This window comes from Cervus canadensis, chromosome 17 (genome assembly GCF_019320065.1).
Source record: "Cervus canadensis isolate Bull #8, Minnesota chromosome 17, ASM1932006v1, whole genome shotgun sequence".
Taxonomy (NCBI): Eukaryota; Metazoa; Chordata; class Mammalia; order Artiodactyla; family Cervidae; genus Cervus; species Cervus canadensis.
The window spans coordinates 41,365,749-41,380,647 of NC_057402.1; the positions used below are offsets into that span (position 1 = coordinate 41,365,749).

General features: G+C 48.9%; 1 protein-coding gene across 1 annotated transcript; it reads right to left on the reverse strand.

Annotated features, from left to right (window-relative positions):
- Positions 1-769: 769 nt before the first annotated feature.
- TLNRD1 (talin rod domain containing 1) lies at positions 770-3,875 on the reverse strand. Its single transcript, XM_043490022.1, has one exon. The coding sequence runs from the start codon at positions 2,550-2,552 to the stop codon at positions 1,464-1,466; it is 1,089 nt and encodes a 362-aa protein (XP_043345957.1). The 5' UTR covers positions 2,553-3,875; the 3' UTR covers positions 770-1,463.
- Between the last annotated feature and the right edge of the window lie 11,024 nt (positions 3,876-14,899).

The window sequence follows — 14,899 nt, forward strand, 5'->3', positions numbered from 1 at the left end:
ATACACCTCTCCCCCAATATTTTTTTTCTTAAAACTGTCTGCAGAAAGGACCTGCTACCTTAATTTCAGATTTCACTGAACAAAGCATCCAACATACAAGCAACCGGGCCATATCTTAGACCAAGGTCACAAAGATAAGTCCTTCGCCTGCCATCATGCCCTGGGTCTAGAGAGTTATTATCACACTTTTCAGAATACTTCCTCCTCCACTGAATAGTCTACATTTGTTTGGTTTTCTAAAATCAAGAGCAGTTGGTTCTTGTCTGAACAGACCTGTCTACATACTCTCATTTAATACACAGTACTTTTGCAGGTCCATACACAGATTCCCGTACGTACATTCCATGTGGGACTAGCAAGAGCCTTAATCTGAAAAAGACAGGCGGAATACAAATCAGACTGCAGTCAGCCTGAACCCTGTTCATTAGGACAGAAGGATGAGAAGGGGACAATGGATGCAAAATTACTTTCCAGGAGAAACTAGAAGCAAGACAGAAAAAAACAAAGAAAACCTAAACAGCCACTCTAGCACTATAGGTAACCACTGTATGTGTCCCCTGCCTTTACAAGGGGACAGTTTTCTTTCTACAAACAGTTCTCTCTTCTTGAATTCTAGGCTGTTCAAATAAGTTAACTCTTTAGGAAAAAGCATAAAGGGACCCACCTCACTACTACTGAAGCGAAACCTTTCTAGGGTGCCTTTCCAGGAATGACAGGCAGCCTGCAACATTACAATTATTGAAAAATCAACAATCATTGCAGAAAATCATCTGAGAAACATAACATTTTAATAGATGAAATAAATACTCCAGTACATGCAAGGTAAAAACTTGACATTGGGGGAGGGGGATCACTCTATAGTGTAAATTAAAAAATAAAACACACACTCACAGTAGCTTTCTCCCCCCATTTGCAAATCACATGGCAAAGTCATACTCTTTCCACACCAAGTATACGCCTAATCCATCACGACTGCTTAAAAAAATAACAACATACAAACAAAAGGTAGCTACATCCATGTCTAAGGAGTGAAAACTGAGGTAACCTTTCTTTTAATTAGGGAAGAAAATAAAGACCAAAAAAGAAATGAACCCATGACCTCCTTCCTGCCCAATTAATAATAAAAATTTAGTTGAGGAGCCCCGGAAGGGGAGCTGGGTTAGGGGGCGGGGGTTAACACCGCAACCAGCATAAGTCACATCTTCCACCTGCTGGTCCCTACTGTGCTTGGGCTGGTGGGGCACGGGAGCCCTCAGAGTGCGTGCATAAATGGCATGTATGCATGGCCCTGCCTTCTGGAAGATTCCTCACGAGCATTTAACGGGGCGGGGGGTAGGGGGCAAGCTTCACCGTTGATTTCTTTGGTATAAATGGAAAAGGGAAGAGAATATGTTATCTTCCTTTAGCCTGGGAGTGGGGGGTAGGGGGGTGGAACAGGGGATGAGGCTGAGGATTGGGGGGTGCTAATTCACAGAATTGGAATTCACTGGCGGTAAAGTCCTGGGCGAAGACCTCTCCCTTAAAGCCTGAGATAGCAGGGTGCAGCCTTCAGACACGGCGCAGGCCGAGTTCCTCAGCCTCTCCCTGTGGTCCGACATCTTGGCGCCCCCGTCGGGGTGCTGCGCCAGATCCCTGAGGCACTGGGTCAGGAGCACGCAGGCCGACACCACGCTCATGGCGCCTCCCAGGATGGCGGTCTGCACCGCCTTGCCCTCGGCGCTCACAGCCGCCGCGCGACCCAGGAACTGCGGCTCGGTGGCGAAGCCCACCAGGGCGCCGACCGCCTGCACCAGCGGCCCGCTGAAGAGAGCGCAGCGGCTCCGCGCCAGCTCGCTGGGCGCCGCCTTCACCTCGCGCACGCAGGCCAGCAGCGCCGAGGCGCTGGTGCTCATGCACTTGACGCCCAGCTTGAACTGCTCACGCGAGAAGCGGTCCCGGGACTTGTCGCTAGCCAGGGCGCACGCGTCCGTCAGGAACTTGAGGTTGCGCGACAGGCCCTGCGACACCTCGAGCAGCAGCTGCGGGGTCATGTCGGCCAGCGGGGTGGCGCGCAGCACGGCGCAGCCCTGCTCCACCTCGTGGCGGCAGCGCGTCACGCGGTAGCGGTCCACCAGGCCCGGCTGCGCGGGCTGCGCGCCCGGCGTGGCCACGGCCGCCAGATAGGCCGCATGGGCGGAGCACTCGGTCAGGGAAACCACCAGGTCTCCCAGCTCCACCAGGCTGTCCCCTGCCTCCCCGAAGCGGCCCATGTTGAGCTGACTCTGCACGTCGTGGGTGAGGATGGAGAGCCCCTTGGTGCGCGCGATGATGGTGTCCCGGCACTGCTCGAAGGACTCGGCGCCGGCGCAGGCAGAGGCGGGGCCCTCGAAGAGCACGGGCCGCGCCTCACTCGACAGCAGCAGCAGGTCGGCCACCAGCTGCATCTTGCCTTTGCAGTGGTCACAGACGGACACCAGCCTCTTCCGCGGCTGCGACGAGGCCCCGCCGACGGCGCTCGCTGGAGCCGGAGAAGCCGCCTCGACACTGGGCTTCCCAGCGCTGCCGCTAGCCATCGCGCCCGGGGGGCACTGGCATGCCGCTGGGGAGCCTGCTACCACCGCCGCTGCCGATGCCGCCGCCCCCGCGGCCGTCGCGACTCAGCTGGCCAAGGCCGCGGTGCCTTCCCCGCACCATCATGCCATCCACCGCTGCGGGCAGAGGGCACTGGGCTGCGGCGGCCGGAGCCCCGGCGGCGCGGAGCGGGCCCGGGGGCCACAAAACGCAGGCGGCTCGTCGGGGCGCGGTGAGGGGCTGCAGCTTTCGGCCTCTTGGAGGGCTTGCAGGAACCATGAACCGGGACAGAGCAAACTCACAGACTGCGCTTCTCGTCGCCGGAGTGCCAGGAAAGTCCCTTCCTCTGGGCTGCCGCCGCCGCCTTCCTGGGCATGGCCCGGTCCGACTGCCAGGGCAGGGGGGGCGGGAGAGGGAAGCTGGGAGTTGTCCTTCCTTCCTTTCTTTCTTTGAAATCAAAATCCTTTCCTCGGGGAGGAGCGCGGGCGGCGGCTCCAGCAGGCTCTGCTGTCAGCCACCTCGGGCTCGGCGGCGCACGTGGGCTTCAGGCGTCCAGACCCCGCCGGGCGGCACTTCCCCGCGACGGCGGCCGGGGTTGGCCCACGGGGACGCACGGCCGCCCAGTGGGCATCTCCTGCCTCCCGCTCTCGGGAAGCGGCGGCAGCAGGGCCGAGGGTGTGGCCGGTGCTGGCGCGGCCGAGTCAGAGTCGGGCGGGAGCCTGCACTGATTGCGCACAGCGGCCGCCCCGCTCGCGCTCTCGCCCGCCCGCCACGCCCGGGCGTGCCGGGCGCCGCGGCGGCCCCTTCCCGCCTCGCCGGTTCACAGAGCGCGGCCCGGAGCCGAGGCGGCACGCCCTCCCGGACCGCGCGCCCCACGGCCCGCCGCCGGCTGTCGGCGCGAGTCCATCCCCGTCGCCTCCTCCTCGCCTCGGGCCCGCAGCGGCTGAGCTCTCCCGGGACCGCGGGCCCTGAGCATCGGACGCCGCCGCGCGCGTCTCCCGGGCGGCCCGGTCAACTCAGAAGGTCCCCGCGGCGCTGCAGAGACCCGCCCGGACCCCGGCTCCTGCCATTTTTGTCAACCTCCAACTTCCGAGCGAGCCGGGAGAAACTGAAAGGAAGGGCGGGGGCCGAAAGGCAGAGGGGAAAACACCCGCTTCCTCTCCCCGCGCGGCTTCACCTCGAAGCACGGCCGTGGGTGCGCCGCCGCCTGCTCGCCCGCCGGGGCCGCTGGAGGCTTTTCCTCTTCCCGTCCGCGCCTCGCCCCCGGGCTCGCCGCCGCCGCCTCAGCCGTAACCTCCCTGGAGCCTATAGAAATCTTTTGTGTGGCGTCACCGCCTTTCGTTTAAATCCCGCTTCCTCCTCTCGCCCTTCCTCCCGCCCCCTCCGCCGCTCCCGGATGCTTGCGCGATGCGCTGCTCCTCCCCCGGGAAGCTGGGTGGCTGCGGGAGGACGCCCCCGCCCAGCGCGGACGCCGCGGGGTCCGGGCCGGTGGTCCTCGGCAGAGACGCGGGGTAGCGGACCGGAGGGAGGTCCCTCTGGGCCTGGGGCTCAGCGCTCACACTTGGGAGACCCGGGCGCAGCCGCCGGTTGGCCTTACGTAAGCTCTCAGCCCGACCCCGGGCGCTCCGCGCTTCCTCCCCGCCCAGGGAGCAAGTCTCAAAGGTGGCCTGTTTTCTGGACCGAAGAGAGGACGCCTGGCACCGTCGCCGAGTGGTGTGCTGGGGTCCAGTCATCGCGTTTTGTGGGATGTCGACCGCTCGGCCAGGCTCTCCTCCGCCCTTTGTTGTGTTTGCTCCTCTTCCAGGGTGCGATCCTGGAGGGACTGTGCGGGTGAGCAAAGAGCCCTGGAGACGGGAGTCCGAGAAGAGCAGAGCTGGCCGCTGGCGGCTTCCTCCCTTCAGTTCAATAGCCCTTATATAGTTAGAGCGTGAGCTTTGAACCAGCTTTTTTTCCCCCTGGGGTCAGTCTTCCCCAGCCATGTATGAGTTGTGTGACCTTATACAAGTTCTCTCTCCAAGTCTCCGTTTTCTCCTTTGGAAGTCAGATACTGTGCACTGACTGCCTGAGTACTTGGCTCATAAATGTAGCTCTGAGAATTATGAGCCTGTACTGGCACAGTCTGCCCTCCCATAATTTATGTGTCGTCAGCTGCATAATGGAAGAATAGTGGCCAACAGTTAAATAAGAGAAGCAGCCTTCGGAGGTAAACACCCCCATTTTACAGATTAGGAAAGTGATGGTCAGATGCCTTATGTACCTTCCCAAGGTCAAGAAGATAACAAATGCATGGGCAAGCAGCCAACCGCCAACCTCTTTCTCATTTGACCCAGCCCTTGCTCTTCAGGAAGTGCTAGAAGCATCCAGGCTTCCCTCATCCCCTAAACCCGCCAGGGTCCCAGGGGTCCCCCCACTTCTTAGCCCTGAAACAGGCCATCTTAGGTGCCCAGCCCAGCACAAGCTGGGTGTTTCCAGCCAATGGAAATGTTTGTTCTTCTGCCCCTTTCTAGAGCCTTCTACTGCTACTGCTAAGTCACTTCAGTTGTGTCCGACTCTGTGTGACCCCATCCCTGGGATTCTCCAGGCAAGAACACTGGAGTGGGTTGCCATTTCCTTCTCCAATGCATAAAAGTGAAAAGTGAAAGTGAAGTCGTGCAGTCATGTCTGACTCTTCGACCCCATGGACTGCAGCCTACCAGGCTCCTCCATCCATGGGATTTTCCAGGCTAGTGTCACCTTTTTCCAGCCAGTTGTCACTTATAACTGGGATGGATGACCTTGCAATTTATTGTCCAAACAGAAACAGTTTTGAGAGTAACTGTGAGACGTGTTACTAATAAATTAACCAGTAACAACAGAGACAAACTTGAATGGTCACCCTGCTTATAACTTAAAGGGTCCTTGTATATCTTCTGCATTCTATATGAACCTACTTATTTTGCAAACTGAGGCCTATAAAACTGCTCATTTTCTAACCTAGCAGTGATTCTGTAGAGTTGATCCTTTTTATTTCTCTACCAGAGAAAAACAGTTGGATAAATCAAGGTCTTTCCAGGTAACCTAGGACTAGCACCCTGGTTTTAGTTAACTCTGAAAACTTCTGAGAAAGGCAGACCCCTCCCTTCACATCCAGTTCTTTTCATTCATAAAACTGCTCTGGGGTCAGAGGATTTTTTTCCAAAGCCACTTGGTGCTGCCTGGGGTCCTACTTTGCTTCTACATGTGCACTCTCTTTGGTTGTCGTTGTTGGAATTTCTGAACCCCAACAATGATCTGTGACACTTAAAATGTCCAACTCTATTCAGTGACATTTGGTTTAGCTCTTAAAATCGGGTGGAATTGGTTTCTTGGCCCTCCTGGCTTCATTTGTCAGATATGGCACCTCTTCCTAAAACAAATCCTTCCCAGTACTGACTCTACCTTCCTCTGGGTCACCTTTACTTTCTGCCGTCTTTTATCCACTGTACAAACAAAGGGCACCTACCACATGCCAGGCCCCGTGGCAGGCACAGTCACAAAATAATGTGAGGGCTTGACCTCTTCTGAAGAGTAGAGTCCAGAAAGGGCAACAAGGAAAACAGGTCATCACGACTATACTATTCATCTAGTGAAAGCAGAGTCAAGAAACTGGAGGGACTTGCCTGGTAGTCCAGGGGTTAAGACGCCCCACTGCCAATGCAGGGGGCATGGGTTCCATCCCTGGTTGGGGAACTAAGATCCTGCATGCCACATGGTGTGGTTAAAATAAACAAATAGGGAGATTTAGAAAGAAACTATAGAGTATTGTTCACCAAACAGTCTAGTTGCATTCGACGGGACCATGTGATCAGTCCTGAGCCTTGAGATGTCAATGGTAGGGATGTGGGTTGTCTCAGATGGAGGCTGGGGAAGGCCAATCTAATTCTCCACTCTCTTCCCCTGCTGTCTCTGCTCAGAAAACTGGGTCCTTGGAGGTGCAACTACCATAAGCCTTGGTGACCGAGGAGCAGACCCTCTCTACTAACTGTGTTGAACAGGTCACATGAGCAAAAAGTAAACTCCTTGTGGAGCCACTGAGATCCAAGGGTTATTTGTTGCTGTAGCATATTTTCATCTAACTTGATTAACAGAGGAAGGCTGTGACTGCCCCTGGATTCTCTGCAGTAAGGGCATCTTCTTTAGAAAACTCCACCCATTACTTCTAATCCTCATTTAAAATTTTTATTGTTGTTTAGCGCTAAGTCCTGTCACACTCTTTGCGACCCCATGGACTATAGTCCGCCAGGTTCCACTGTCCATGGGATTTCCCAGGCAAGAATACTGGAGCAAGTTGCCATTTCATTCTCCAGGTGATCTACCCGACCCAGGGATCGAACCCACATCTCCTGCATTGGCAGGTGGATGGATTCCTTACCACTATGCCACCAGGGAAGGCCTTCTTTTAAAATTAAAATATGCCAAAACAATTTGAAAAAAATTTTTTAACAAGGGACTTCCCTGGTGGTTCAGTGGTTAAGACTCTGTGCTTCCAATGTAGGGGGTGTGGGTTCAGTCCCTGGCTGGAGAACTAAGATTTCACATACTGCATGGTGTAGCCAAAATTTAAAAAAAAATTTAATTAAAATATGATGTGAACCAAGGTATTTTTCATTAAAATGAAAACTGAGAGAAGAAAGCTGAAAAGATTTGGGCTGAAGGACTGGCTAGGGGAAAGCGACTGGAATAGACAAGAGGAACTGGAGCTGTGCAGAAAATGGCTTGGCCCCTGCAGAATGTCTTCTCAGTGCCTGGCTCAAGGCCAACACTTAGTAGGCATTTAATAAATAAGTGAGCGAACAAGATGCAAATAGAAAGCTGATTCAGGATTTAGGGAGGAAGCCAAGGTCAGGAGGGGCAAGATTGTTGGAAACATGCTTTTCTTCCTTCTTTACCTGTTCTAGTAGGTACATCCTCCTCCTGGACTTTCAGCAGGTATAAGACAACTGGAGAAGGAAATAGCAACCCCACTCCAGTATTCTTGCCTGGAAAATTCCATGGGCAGAGGAGCCTGGCAGGCTATAGTCCGTGAAGTCACAAAGAGTCACACATAACTGAGTAACTGAGCACACAAAGACAACAGCGTGAGCCTCTGATTTTTTTTTTTAATTGTGGTAAGATATCTATAACATAAAATTTACAATCTCGGTCATTTTTGTGAACCTAGCCACAGTTCTGCGGTGTTAAGTATATTCACTTTGCTCTGTAACCATCATTACCATCTGTCTTCAGAAAAACCTGACATCTCCTCAAACTGAATTCTGTACCACTCCACAATGACTTCTCATTCCCCTGGAAGTCACTATTCTACTTGTATCTCTATAAATGTAAATATTCTAAGTACTTTATTTAAGTGGAATCCTGTAGTATTTGTCCTTTTCTGTCTGGCTTATTTCACTTAGAATAATGTCTTCATGGTTCACTGATACTGTCACATGTGTCAGAATTTTCTCCCCCTTCTTATTATTATTTTAAAAGATATTTATTTATTTGCATCAGGTCTTAGTTGCAGCATGAGGGATCTACTTCCCCGACCAGGGATCAAACCTGGGCCCTCTGCCTTGGGAGCTTGGAGTCTTAGCCACTGGACCACCAGGGAAGTCCCTTTTCTTCCCTTACAAGACTGAATAATGTTCCATTGTATGTATCTAGCCCTACCAGGTTTGAGAGCGAACACTGCAGATTTCCCTGGTGGCTCAGACGGTAAAGCATCTGCTTACAATGTGGGAGACTTGGGTTTGATCCCTGGGTTGGGAAGATCCTCTAGAGAAGGAAATGGCAACCCACTCCAGTACTCTTGCCTGGAAAATCCCATGGATGGAGGAGCCTGGTAGGCTACAGTCCATGACAGAGAGTTGGACCAACTGAGCGACTTCACTTTCACTTTCATATCACACTGCAGACTTTATAGACTTAACAACCAAGCTGTGTTTGGTCTATGGTGCCACCTGGTGGTCAGTAAGGGGCATTCCCTGCCCTAATGTATCTTAACCTTTGAAGCAGTGTTCCTGTTCTGTCTTTGTGGTCATAATAGTCCTTGTGCGTGCATGCATGCTCAGTTGTGTCAGAGTCTTTGCGACTCCATGGACTGTAGCCCACCAGGCTCCTCTGTCATGAGATTTCCCAGGCAAGAATACTGTAGTGGGTTGCCATTTCCTTCTCCAGGGGATCTTCATGACTCAGGGATTGAACCCACGTTTCGTGTTTCCTACATTGGCAAGCAGATTCTTTACCACTGAGCCACCAGCAAAGGCCCTTGTGGGGGTCTGTAGTCATAGGTGGGCCAATTCATTCTCAGGCATTCTTTCTAACACATAGCTAAACATCTTCCTTAATATCTTCATTTCAATGTCTCTTCTAAAGGAGAGAAATTTGTATCTGGAAAATTTACCCCTACTGTCTTTTCCCCAGATTTAGTCATTCTCCACAGGTGATGCATGACAGTGACATCTATTGGCCCGTGGTTCATTATGGAGCAGGGTCACGGGGTGACAGGTCACTCTCCTTACCCACCATGTCCTCTTTCTCTCTCGTATAGTTTGTGCTCATACAATAAAACCACCCGGGCAAGATCTCACCTATCCACTCTCATACCCAGCCCCCATCCCTACCTGCCCTCCCTCCCTCTGCACTGTCTCTCTTCACCTGAAGCTAGTGTGTTTTGAAGGAGGCCTGTGTGCAGGGCCTGTCATAGCATGACAGTTACACCTGTGTCTTCAGTTTCCAAGATCTGGAATTTTCTGAAGTCTGATTTACCAGGAAGCTCTACATGGAAGTGAAGGTTGCTTTCACAGATAAACTCTCTACCTCATTTATTTCCCTGCTGGTTAATGACTTTTGGGTGTACTCTCCAGAATTCTGTAGGGGAGAAAAAATAAGTACTGAAATCTAAGCTCCCCAGACACCTAACACCAATCACGCCTAACCATTTTCTGATTTATGTTTTATTATTATTTTTATTATTTCATTTTATTTTAATTTTATTGTTATATAATTTTAATTTTATTACTTTTTATTTTATTATATATAATTTTATTTTTATTTTATTATTTATTTATATTGACTAATTTATGTACCTAGTACATAAATTAGTCAATAGCTACAGATATTAGATAATTAGGGTTCTTTTTTTTTTTTTTTTTTTTAGTTGGAGGCTAATTTCTTCACAACATTTCAGTGGGTTTTGTCATACATTGATATGAATCAGCCATAGGATTCTTATAATATTAATACTTGGCTATAGGGCTTCCCTGGTGGTTCAGCAATAAAAGAATCTGCTTGCCAGGGCAGGAAACGCTGGAGACTCAGGTTTAATCTGTGAGTGGGTAAGATCCCCTGGAGGAGGGCATGGCAACCCACTCCAGTAGTCTTGCCTGGAGAATTCCATGGAGCCTGGCAGAGTACAGTCCACGGGGTTGCAGAGTCGGACAGACTGAGCATGCATGCACAGAGTGACTAGCTTTATTGCTCCTCTACATGAAGCCTCCATGACCCCCAGACAGACTCAAGCATTTCTGCCCCCTTGTACCTACTGTGCTCTGTGCCTGGCCATTAGCATAGTGTATTTGTAACTCTCCGCTTAACTCTCCCTATCACCCTGTCATCCCTTTAAAGACAGGACTTGATCTGTGCATCTCTGTGACACTGGACTGCCAGGGAAGTCCTATAATCAATTGCATTTTAAAAGTGGTAGGGGATGCACAGAAATGTACTGATGCGTTCAAAATACTGATGATACTATTCTCGCTAGCCACCAGTGCATTGCATAGTTATCAATAAATAATTTAATGAATTCATTTGCAGTTCCCTGCAAGAAGGTCCTCCTTTCCATGAACCAACATCCTGTTGCCCACAGCTCTTACTGAGTAATGGACAGAAAGTTATGGACTTTCAGGAACCCACAGAGGGGCTCGGCCTGTGTGTGATCATGATCTACAGCTCACAGCTCTTGGATTGAATACTAGGCCTTTGCTTAGCAGGTGTGTTCAGCCCACTTCCCTTACAACTTGTCTTGGAGAATCTAGGAAATGAGTTCTTTGGAAAGAGAGATTGTAAGTTCTCTAAACATAATTGCCTCTAACTGTGCTGCAAAGTATAGGAGATGTTTCAGATAACACAGATAAAATTCTTAACTTTTCCTCTTAGGAGATGAATTCAAATCACTTCCCTAAATTTTCAAGGCAATTGCAGTATTATAGATAATTTTAATTAAGTGTATTATTCTGAGAATTTTTGCTTAAATTAGACTTTTCAGTATTTGGGAAGCATCAGTGCATTTATGCGCACCCCTGACCCCTTTTGGGCTTCCCTAGTGGCTCAGCTGGTAAAAAGTCTACCTGCAATGTGAGAGACCTGGATTCAGTTGCTGGGTCAGGAAGATCCCCTGGAGAAGGGAATGGCAACCCACTCCAGAATTCTTGTCTGGAGAATCCCACAGACACAGGATCCTGGCGGGCTACAGTCCATAAGGTTGCAAAGAGTTGGACGTGACTGAGTGACACTTTCACTTTCCCACCCCTTTTAAAACAGAACTAATTACAGAACTTCCCTGGTGGTCCAGTAGCTACCAGTCCAAGCTCCCACTGCAGAGAGCCCGAGTTCAATCCCTGGTCAGGGAACTAGATTCCATACGCCACAACAATAAACATACCACATGCTACAACTAAAGATCCTGCATGCCACAAGTACAAGATTCTGCATGCCCCAACTAAGACCTGGTACAGCCAAATAAATAAGTGAATAAATATCTAAAAAAAAAAATACAACTGACTTAAAATCCCATGCTTAGAAATAGCCACGATATACTTATTTGCAGCTATTTCCCCATATATACATATCATTTTAATACCATGTTATAACATTTTGTCATTTAATAATATAAACATCTTTAATGTCAACAAATATACATCTACGACATCCTATTTAATGACTGCATTGTTTTGCATTGTAAATGTGGATTTTTCAGCCTACTGTAGTTGAACATTTAGGTTTGCTCCTGTTTTCTCATCTTACAGAGAGTGTTATGTAGGACTGATAACAGTAGATAAGTGAAGAAATACATGTACAGCGTTCAGAAGAGTGCCTGCCACATAGTAAGTGCTGTGGATTATGACCATTTCTATTATTTTCATTGTCTATTTCCTCAGAGTCATTCTTGGAAGTGGAATTAGGCAGTTAAGAGTTTTGATACATTTCACCAAAGTTTCATGCAGAAAGTCTCCATCCCCTTGAGAGAATGAGAATGCTTTTTTCCTGAGTTTTGCCAACAACATACACTATCCTAATTTTTATTCTGGCCCCACCAGTAGGTGAAAAAATTACATCTTATTTGAATTTGCATTTCTTTGATATCTACTGAGATAATCACTGCTGTACTTTTTCATATGCAAATAGGTTTATTTATTTTGGAGAAATAAAAGTATGATTCCTCTCCCTTCCCATGTTTCAACCAGAAAGTTCATCTTTTTCTTACTGATCTGTATGATATTTTTCTGTCTGCCATGTTGGAGTTTTCCTCCCAGTTTACCGTCTGCCTTTTAGCTTTTTTTCATGGTGTTTGGCAAAACACAGATTTTAAGTGTTTGATTTAATATATGAGTCCTGCTCTCCTTTTCACAAGAAATGATGGGGACCAGGAACAGACACCCACCTCAGCCTGGGCCAATCACATTCTCTCCTGGAAATCTGGAATTGTCAGAAGATAATCAGTTCATTGCTACTTGTGAGTAAATATAAACCTCAGGAAATATGTGGTGATTCTTCTTGCATTGGGTTAAAAAGTACAAAAGTAAAGTATAATAAATAGGGACTTGCTGAATGGTCTAGTGGCTAAGACGCCACGCTCCCAATGCAGGGGCTTGGATGCATCCCTGGTCAGGGAACTTGATACCGCACACCACAACTAAGAGTTTGTATGCGCAACTAAAGATCCTACATGCTGCAAGGAAGATGGAAGATCCTGAGTGCTACAACTAAGACCCAGCACAACCAAATAAATAAATTTTTTAAAAAAGAATAGTCATGGTCTCCCCTGTCTCCACCTCAGACCCAATCTCAGGCCCTTCTTCCCATGACTCCTCATGATTCAGTCTTTAAAGGGTAAATGTTTGGCACCACAGAGCCTCTTGAACTGAGCTGTACCCTTCAGGTCACAGGACTGAGTTCTGATGAGCTGGTAACTGTGCCATTCCAGTTTTTCAGTATTTTGAATATCACTCCTGCTTGATTACAGATATCGCTAGAGGACTTGCCTGGTGGGCCAGTGGTTAAAAATCTGCCTGCCAATGCAGGGGACACGGGTTACAACCCTGGTCCTGGAAGATCCCACATGCCGCAGAACAACTAAGCTCATGCTCTGTGAGTACTAAGTCTGTGTGCCTGGAGTCCATGTTCTGCCACAAGAGACGCCACCTCAGTGAGAAACCTGCCCACCACAATGAAGAGCAGTGCCTACACGCTGCAACTAGAGAAAGCTTGCACACAGCAATGAAGACCCCGCACAGCCAAAAGAAAAAAAAAAACAATGTACATATATATATATATATATATTTTTTTTTTTTTTTTTTTTTTTTTGCTAGAAACTCTTGCTGCACCCTCCAGTTGAGGCATCCCTCACATGTTGTGGTGTGACACTACCCAGAAGGAGCCCAGCTGAGGCCACCTTAAGATGGGAAAGTTGGTGGGGGATTTGATTTTACCATTTGCAGCCACTGAACCTCTTAGTATTAACCCCCAGGGCAGTGGTGGCCTCATTTAAGCCATGAAGTGAAGTCTCTTTCACTTCTGTCCCCTCCTCTCCTGCCTTACTACATGCCCTCAGACCAGGTTCACACTTTTTCTCTTTATAGAATATATTACAATGTTGCTTCTGTGTTATGTTTTGGGTGTGTAGGATCTTAGTTCCCTGACTAGGGATTGAACCCACATCCCCTGCATTGAAGGTGAAGTCTCAACCACTGGACTGCCGGGGGTGTCCCCACGTTCACATTCTTATCCCATCTTGGTATTCCTGCCTCCAGACTCCTTTTCGACGGGTCTTTCATCTGGCCTCTAGTTTAACTATCCTGAGTGCCTCAATGATTAACCCAAATGGTGCTATGCTGGGAGAAAGATATACCTCTTCATCCATAGACTAGGGTTCAGATTCTTCCCTGTCACTTCACTAGCTGTGGGACCTCAGACAAATGCAATTCCAAAATCAGGGTTCCCCCGTATTATTATCATCATATGATAACAAGGACCTCCTGAAATCTGCATTATTCTTACTGTGGATTGTTCATCTCCTCTGCTAGTTTGCAGGCTCTTTAGTGCAGGAACCTTGTCATATTCATCTTTCTATCAGTGCCCATCTGGTTCTTGACTGACAGTAGACCCTAGACATCCCTGCTGGTCCAGTGGTTAAGACTCTGCGCTTCCACTGCAGAGGACACTGGTTCAAACCCTGGTCCTGGAAGTTCCACATACCCTGTGGTGGGGCCAAAAAAAAAAAAAAGACAGCAGACCCTTAGTTCTGGAGAAAGGAATGGTTACCCACTCCAGTATTCTTGCCTGGAAAATCCCATGGATAGAGGAGCCTGGTGGGCTGTAGTCCATGGGGTGGCAAAGAGTTGGACACAGTTGAGCAACACACACACACCCACCCACCACACACACACACACACACCCTTAGTTAAAATACATTCTCACAGGGTTGAACTGAATCAAGTTCCAAACATCAGATGGGTGAAAATGCAATCAATCCAGATGTTTCATACCTCTGGATAATAAACTGAATTCATTTCCTCAGATGAAACTAGTCCTGGGATTTTTTATTTTTTAACACAATTCCAACAACTTCTGTAAAACATTAAATGATTTTTTTTTTCTGTATCATTAGATACAATGGACCAGGAATCCCAGCACTTTTACACCTTAACTTAGCAGCTGGTAAAATGAGTGACCAGGGTGACCCCTCCCAGCAGAGCACATGACCGACCACAGCTGTGCATGTTTTTTAGCATGACTGCACCAGGACAGGCGCTGAGCCACTGGGTGGAGCAGTGCACTCTGGGGAGAAAGCTTATGACATTTCCCCTATGATTTCAGAAAAGAAAAAACTTTTTTTCTTATGAGTTGTTTCTGCTCAATGACAATAGGAAACGGCATAGCGTGTACATAGAAGGGAGTGACAGAGGATGAGATGGCTGGATGGCACCACTGACTTAAAAGACATGAGTTTGAGAAACTCCGGGAGATGGTGAAGGATAGGAAGTCTGGCGTGCTGCAGCCCATGGGGTCCCAAAGAGTCCAACACAACTGAGCAGCTAAACAACAACACATATAGATACAGGGTATCAGC

What these genes read in the sequence shown, in the direction of transcription:
- TLNRD1 (XM_043490022.1), bottom strand. Translation starts at nt 2,552, where the DNA reads ATGGCTAGCGGCAGCGCTGGGAAGCCCAGTGTCGAGGCGGCTTCTCCG.